Genomic DNA, 8,104 nt, shown 5'->3' with positions numbered 1-8,104 from the left:
TTTTTTTTTTTTTTTTGGTTTTTCGAGACAGGGTTTCTCTGTGTAGTTCTGGCTGTCCTGGAACTCACTCTGTAGACCAGGCTGGCCTCGAACTCAGAAATCCGCCTGCCTCTGCCTCCCAAGGCTTGCGCCACCACCGCCCGGCTAAGCCCATGGACTTTTTTTTTTTTTTTTTTTGGTTTTTCGAGACAGGGTTTCTCTGTATAGCCCTGGCTGTCCTGGAACTCACTCTGTAGACCAGGCTGGCCTCGAACTCAGAAATCCGCCTGCCTCTGCCTCCCAAGTGCTGGGATTAAAGGCGTGCGCCACCACCGCCCGGCCTGCCTATGGACTTTTAAGGATTATTTTTATCACAATTTAAAAATTATATGTTCTAGGATGAGACTGTAACTCAATGATAAGACACTGGTCTAGTAAGGCCCATGTTCTGTTCCCAAACAAATAAATGCTTTTCTATTAATGAAATAACATGTTCTCATGTTCACAACTTATATTACTGAGGTCAACTTTGGGGAAAATTCCATAAGAAAGTATCTGAGCCTCATTTTTAACATCAATAAAAGTATCCGACAACACACACACTTTAACCAACAAGCTTCTGTAAATGGACTACAGTGTACCGGTCAGTGTAACCTTATCACCTTATGAAGGTGGGAGATACACATGTCTAAAACAGACTTATCAATCAAGTAGGCTAAATCCGCCTGCCTCTGCCTCCCAAGTGCTGGGACTAAAGGCATGCGCCACCACAGCCTGGCCCATGTATTAGTTTCGTTAACAAATATATCTTAACATAGAAAAATCTAGAACAGCACATGAAACCATTAAGCAGTTCTGAGTATAAAATCAGAATATGTTTTTTTCTGGGACATGTTTCTATACTGTCTAATTCTCCTTAATGAACATATTTCATGTTTATAAGCAGAGTGAACAGTGAAGATCAGGGGGCCCTGAGTCAGGAGACAACTGTGACAAGGGTGGGACTCCAGATCCACTGCCATGTTGTCCTGGTTTTGAGGCTGGGTAATGAAACTTGGACAGAGTCAAGACCAGGTAAAGGATAGAACCTAACATGATTCTAATATATTAGAATCACCTAACATAAATCACCAGCCAAGGCCAAGTGAAAAAGACTATAGCCTACCCAAAAAACAAACAAACAAAAAACCCAACAACAACAACAACAAAACAACCCTATAGTCTATCACGGTTTTTGTTTTCCTTATGTTTTTGGATATATAGTCACTTCAATTAAATTAGATGCTGAGAATCCTGGTTTCTTCTGTTAGCTTGATGCTATATCTAAAAAATTTAAATTATGTTTATTGTGGTGGGTGGGTAGGTGTGTATCACAGGGCATGGATGTAGAAGTTAGATGACAACTTGCTGGAGAAGTCAGTTTTCTCCTACTATCTGGTCTCGGATATGAATCACGGGTTCCCTGGCTTAGCGGCAAGAGTCTTTACCCACTGCTCTGTGTGGGTATTTTTAGATGCAAATCCACGTGCACTTAGTTAGTTGAGTATTTTGCAACTGAGCCTTGGCAGATCAGATACCATTCCAAGAAGACTATGTTAAAAATGCAGTAACTCTACTTATACAACATGTATCTGGGTTGATCTCTAAATTGAAACATCTGTATGGATGGTCCAGTCACATTAGCTAGACTTTGGCCTGAGTCCTTGATTCAAAGAGCAGAGAAAAGAGAACAGCCATTATTCATGAACTCACACAAGAATCTGCAAAAAAGAAAAAAAAATAGTATTCACATAACATAGGAGAATCAGTTTTCAGAAAGGTAAAAGTGTATGCTCTAAAAGGAATATGAAATGTTCACTCGTTAGAAGACACAGAGTAGTAACAAAATGTTGGCTGGTAAAATTGAACCCTGGATGGAGGGCTGAAGAGATTGCTCAGTGAGTAAGAGCATTTGCTGTTCTGGCAGAGTCACCCATGCTGGGAGCTCACACCACCTGTAAATGCAGCTCCAAGGGATATGGGGGCCTCTTCTGGTACCTTCACACACATGGCATATACACATAAATAAAAATAAATCATTAAAACTAGGTTACAAAATTTTATAACTTTGGACTGGAGAGATGGCTCAGCAGTTACAAGCACTGATTGCTTTTCCAGAAGACTCAAGTTCAATTCCCAGCACCCACATGTTGGCTCATAACCATCTGCAACTTCACTTTCGAGGGATTTGGTGTGTCTCTCTCTCTCTTTGTGTGTGTGTGTGTGTGTGTGTGTGTGTGTGTGTGTGTGTGTGTTGTGTGACAGTGAACAGCAAATGCATAGCCTTTTGAGTCTTCTGCAAGTGCTAAACCACTGAACTACACCATGGGGCCCAAAAAAAACTGGTTTAGAGTACTTGTTGCTCTTGTAGAAGACCCAGGCAGGGTTCCCAGCAACCACATGGTACCTCACAGCTTCTGTAACTCAAATTCCATGGGGTGCTCTTCTGACCTCTGCACTGTACACATGTGGCATAGTCACACACGAGCAAAAACATTCATACCATAAAATGATAATATTTTAAATTAATTTTTTAAAGATTTATTTTATTTTTATGAGTACACTGTAGCTGTTTCCAGACACACCTGAAGAGGGCATCAGATCCCATTACAGATGGTTGTGAGCCACCATGTGGTTGCTGGGAATTGAACTCAAGACCTTTGGAAGAGCAGTCAGTGCTCTTAACCGCTGAGCCATCTCTTCAGCCCTTAACTTAATTAATTAAAAAATAAAATCTATGACTGGACATATCAATCTGCCCCTATAATTCCAATACTCAGGAGACTGGTTAGGTTAGTAGCGCTCACAGCAAGCCTGAGCTATATATTGAGAACCAAGAAGAGGAAGAAGAAGAAGAAGAGGAGGAAGAGGAGGAGGAGGAGGAGGAGGAGGAGGAGGGAGAGGAGGAGGAGGAGGGGAGGAGAGGAGGGGGGAGGAAGGGAGAGAAGGAAGGAAGGAAAGAAAGAGAAAGAGAGAGAGAAAGAGGAAAAGAAAAAGTAAAGAAAATCATGTCTCAAAAATCAAAATGGCAGCCCAGGTATGGTGGAACACACCTTTAATCCCAGCACCAAGGAGGCAGAGGCAGGTGGATATCTGTGAGTTCCAGGACAGCCAGTAGAGAGCCTCTGTAGCAAAACAAACAAACAAAAATCAGTGGGTAGAAGGTAGCTGGAGAGATGGCTCAGTGGTTAAGAGCACTTGCAATTCTTGCAGAGGACCCAGACTTATTTCCCAGCATCTACATAGCAGCTCTCAACTGTCTGTAATTCCAACTCAAAAGCATCTAATACTTTCTTGTGGCCTTCACGGACACCAGGCACACAAATGGTGCATGTACATCCACGAAGGTTAAAATATTTGTACACATAAAATTAAAAAAAAATGCTGGGCCCGGTAGTATACACCAGTAATCCCAGAGACTGAGGCAAGAGGATAGCTAATCTGAAGTCTGCCTGGGTTTCATAATGAGTTCAAAGGCAGCCTGAGCAACCTAGTGAGCTCCTGCCTCAAAGCTTAAAAAGCAGATGGCACAGCTCTGGGGTAGCACACATGAGTCTCTGGGTTTAATCCATAGTACTGAAAAACAAACCTCAGTGTATTTTTATACAAATATAGAAACCTGAGCAGACTGATGGACTATGAGGTTAAAATTCCTGATTCCCAAGGACATGGTGGGTATGGATGCTGGCAAGACCTGTTTGTCGCACATTCTGCTGTTATTCTCTAGATGAATAAAAAGGAAGCATTTCTTCACTCTTAACTTGGCGATGGAGATACGGTAGGGGGATATTTGTCTTCCTAGTACAAGTAGAAGGCCCTCTCCCTTCCTCTAACATGACCAATAGCCTTGCACTGGCCTATCCCCTCCAGGGCAGCCACAGTGTGCTGCTGAGCAGCCTTGTGAGGCCTAGTTGCCTGGAAAATGCGATTTCTATCTTATCCACTGAGAATGTCACCAAGTCTCAGTCTAGGGTTCTTCTCCTCCTAAGAGAATCGAGTGGACACCGCTACTTGAAAGCTGGACTTTTGGGGGTTGCACTGTTCCATACATTCATAGATAGATGGGTTCTGCCTACGAGAAGCGTTTCATTCCATGTTGCTTCTCCTCTCATCTCAGAATAAGACAGAACAAAGCAGCTAAGGTGAAGAGGCAGTCACTTCCTGGAAGGAAAACTAGACTCCATTCTTTCCAAGCTCTTCCCTCCACCCAAAAAGCCTTGCTTCACATCAGAAGTTCAGCAGGACCCACAGAGCTCTCTGCTCCAAGGGACCCAGGTGTGGACAATCCAGGTAGAGAAGGCAAAGTCCAGGGAGCCATAGGGAAAACAGAAAACTCTGCCCCATTCCTCTACTGCCTTCCCATCCTTACAAAAAACCTGGGTGCCGGAGCAGAGTATTGTAATTATGGCTCATTGAAGAGGATACAATACACAGAAATTTTTGCCCCATTCAAAGCCATCCTAGAGAAATCTGGGAACTGAGAACAAGAGGTGCACAGGCAAGGAAGGACAACAGCTTAGGCTTGGGGCAGAGGAGGGGGAGGAGGAGGAACAGGAGGAGGAGGGGAGGGAGGAGGAGGGGGGGGGGGGAAGAGGAGGAGGAGGAGGAGGAGGAGGAGGAGGAAGAGGAGGAGGAGGGAAACTCACTGTTTGTCAGCATCTGCAGGTCTTCCACAGAGGGAGGAGAGGATTTCTTCTCATAAGGGATGACTGTGTTCAGATACTGCCAAGACAAACAGGGCATGCAGAGTGAGTCATGGTCCCTCTTGGGTTGAGGCGCAGTGGGCAACCTGAACCTGGACCAAGCTTTTCACCATATTCTGGGTAACACTCACCATCAGTAGAACACTGTTAGTTTAGAGCCTGCTTCCCCTTCTTTATGTATATCTCTAAAGTAGGCTTTCCTGAATTCAATGGGGAAACTTCCACTACTCCAACTTCTACATTCTTAATATGCTAAAGTCTTTTCGGTTCTCGGAATCCTAGGAGTGTTTCTCCTCCTTGATGATAACTGGGGCAGTGTGTACAGTTTTATTCTTCACCATGCCATTTGGGAAGAAATTATTTCTTTCTTGTCAAAATGACATATCTACCTGAGATCTTGATTGTCAAATTTGCTCTCTCCTACAACAAAATAAGCCCTGAGGTACCCAGCCAGTGGGCATCAAAGACCAGTAGGCCACAGAGATCTTGTCAGGCTCCTGGGGAGCCCTAAATGAGAAGCAGGAGATCAACAAGCCTGGGATTGTAGTTTGGCCCCTGTCAGCGGCCGAGAAGCCCCAGATGGCTGCCCTATGATTCTGGGCCTCAGTTCTCCCAGGAACAGGAAGAGCTGGTTAGATGTTCCTAGTCTTCCTGGCTATAGCCATATAGTTTTAACCCTTAGGATTCAGCCTTGACCATTAAAACAGCATTTATACTTCTCAATGATTTATTCCACATTTTCAAAGTTTTCAGTGCACACACTGTGCACACACACACACACACACACACACACACACACGCAGTGCACATACTGCCAAGTCTATTAGATTTTGTACCCCATGAGGGGAGGTCCAGGGGCCCTCACTTCTGCACCTTGAAGACCTAGCAACAGATCACATCATGTAACAGGCAGTTGTCAAACTCTGCCTTAGTAACCAAAAGTGTGAGCCACATCACAGATTCTGTTGTTTGGATGTAATGTGTCCTCAAAAGGTCCATATGCAAAGCCTTGTTTCCCAGGGTCATGGTACTGGGATGCACTATGGTCCTTTAAGAGGACTTATGCAGCCCTTAAAGGATATTGCACATTCTCTTTTGACTCCTTATGTGCCCTGCCCCATTCTGTCTCTGTCTCTTCTCTCTGTCAAGTTTGACGTGGGACTGCTGGTTACTACAAACACACTCATATGATGTTACCATCGCCAAACCACTGAGGACACCCAATAAAAATAAATAAGTAAAACTTTGTTCTTTCAAAAGTTAATTGCCTTGGGTATTTCATTGTAGTACTTCAAAGCTGACTGCCAGTTACTGTCAAAATGGAGGCAAGAGAGTGCCACGGTGTGACTTAGACTTACTGTCAGAGCTGGAGATTAGGCTCAGCTGGCCATCAAAAAGACAGCGGAGTAGACTCTCAGATGTGGTCTGTTTTGAAACAGATCACCCCCACTGTACTTTATTCTTAAGCAAACGAATTCAGAGAGCTACATTTGATCCTGAGTTTTAAGTTTTATCCTTGTCCCAGGATAAAAGACCTAAAACAAAAATAATGACAGCAACAAAAATATTGACATTTGAAAGACATTACCGGGGCTGGAGAGATGGCTCAGTGGTTAAGAGCACTGACTGCACTTCCAGAGGTCCTGAGTTCAAATCCCAGCAACCACATGGTGGCTCACAACCATCTGTAATGAGATCTGATGCTCTCTTCTGGTGTGTCTGAAGACAGCTACAGTGTATTCATATATAATAAATAAATAAATCTTTAAAAAAAAAAGAAAGACATTACCTTTATCTTCCTTACAAATGAGATAAAACGTTAGGGAACCTCAGGCTGGCCCAAATTTTGGGATAACTCTGGTGAGTCTCCATCACCCTCTTCTCTGGTGAAGAAATGAGCTGCTAGCTGTCTGTAGGGATAAAGGAGGTAACCAACTGCACATACCTGTCTGTCGGCTCCTGAGGAGCCAAAGGTCTGCCGGATGCCGCTCTGCAGGATGTTGGAGATACCTTCCATGCTGAAACGCTAAGGAGGAAATACACTCAAGAAGGGCGAAGGCTTCCTGCCCCGATGTCACCACCCCAGGGACTTCTATGTCCTTGCTCAAATGCTCATCGGCTCTCACACTGCCCTCCATAAGTGGCAAACGTAGAGAAGCCAAAATGTAAGCAAGACTAGATAGCAGTCTAGAGACTCTCTTGAGTCCCTCAAGGTTATAAGATCTTTTTGTCATCGCCAGACTTCTTCATTTTATCCTGTATCATGTAAACAGAAAAATAAGACAGGGCAGCACAATTCTGGGGAACTACGATGCAAAGACCTTAGTGGGAAGTAGAACATGCTGCTTCCAGGAAGTGTAGGCTTCTAGAAGTGGCCTGGCACAGGAAATCTTTTCTTCAAGAGGAACATGGCCCAGGGCTAATTTAATAAGTCTTTGATAGAGCTAGGCAAAGATGCATTGAAAAAGCAAATTAGGTAATACTATGGACTTCACCTAATCAAGAACCAATGAGCCATCTGGTCATTTTAAGCCATTCAAATAGTCCAGCAATGTTCTACACCTGCCCCAATGAGGCCAGACTGGACAATAACGCATGCCAATGGTACAGATACTGACCCTGGTCTAGTTTTTCAAGGACCAGTCTGAAGAACACAGGTCATATGTAATTACTCTTTAATTTTTATTCAGTATATTCTCTACTTAGACCAGAGGCCTTCTGGGAAGTCAAGGAGAAAGGTGGTATTCCCTCCCTTCCTGACCCCACTGTCTGTCACAGGGTTCTTTATACACTTATTACCCAGTAACTGTTTAGGGGTCCACTGCAGGGTAGGTAGCAGGAGATGTGATGGTTAGGGCTCAAGGTTGGCTGAGTCTAGACTTCTGGTGGCTCATGTACCTTGAGAGGCATCTGGTTTCCCTTCTCTATCCGATTGCTCTGCAGGCTTAACCCCTTCTCTTTCCGCCTCTTCTTCATCAGTTCCCGCTGCTCCTTCTGCTTGTTCTGAACCTCAATGAGCACCGTGATGAAGGAGTTCTTCACTTCCTTCTCAAACTCCAGCTCGTCCCTGCGGGCCAGCTGGTGAACCAGCTCCTCGGAGAAGTCACGGATGGCACCCTCCACCTGGTCCAGCAGCTCTGTCAGCTCAGACCCAGACATGTGTCTCAGCCCTAGAAAGGAAGATGGATTTCGTAAGTGATACCTACAGACAGGCATGAACCTGCCAGAGATGGGACTGTTCTTAGAGAGGCCCCTTCAGCTGGGCAGTGGTAGCACATGTCTTTAATCCCAGCACTTGGGAGGCAGAGGCAGGTGGGTTTCTTCTTCTTTCTTCTTCTTCTTCTTCTTCTTCTTCTTCTTCTTCTTCTTCTTCTTCTTCTTCT

The 8,104-nt window shown here is 44.4% G+C and overlaps 1 protein-coding gene across 3 annotated transcripts in view; it reads right to left on the bottom strand.

Annotated features, from left to right (window-relative positions):
• The window catches only part of Fez1 (fasciculation and elongation protein zeta 1), a 62,108-nt gene that overhangs the window by 3,726 nt on the left and 50,278 nt on the right, over positions 1-8,104 (bottom strand). For all 3 annotated transcript variants that reach the window (XM_028755842.1, XM_028755841.1, XM_028755843.1), the window contains exons 6-8: positions 7,620-7,891; positions 6,667-6,747; positions 4,665-4,740 (exon numbers count right to left, since the gene is read on the bottom strand). In XM_028755842.1, coding sequence (XP_028611675.1) covers positions 4,665-4,740; positions 6,667-6,747; positions 7,620-7,891 — 429 coding nt within the window. The remainder of the gene's footprint in view (positions 1-4,664; positions 4,741-6,666; positions 6,748-7,619; positions 7,892-8,104) is intronic.

The sequence above is a fragment of the Grammomys surdaster genome, unplaced genomic scaffold (genome assembly GCF_004785775.1).
Source record: "Grammomys surdaster isolate TR1022 unplaced genomic scaffold, NIH_TR_1.0 126086, whole genome shotgun sequence".
NCBI lineage: Eukaryota > Metazoa > Chordata > Mammalia > Rodentia > Muridae > Grammomys > Grammomys surdaster.
The sequence above is the reverse complement of the archived record's forward strand: the minus strand, read 5'-3'. Positions and strand labels throughout refer to the sequence as shown.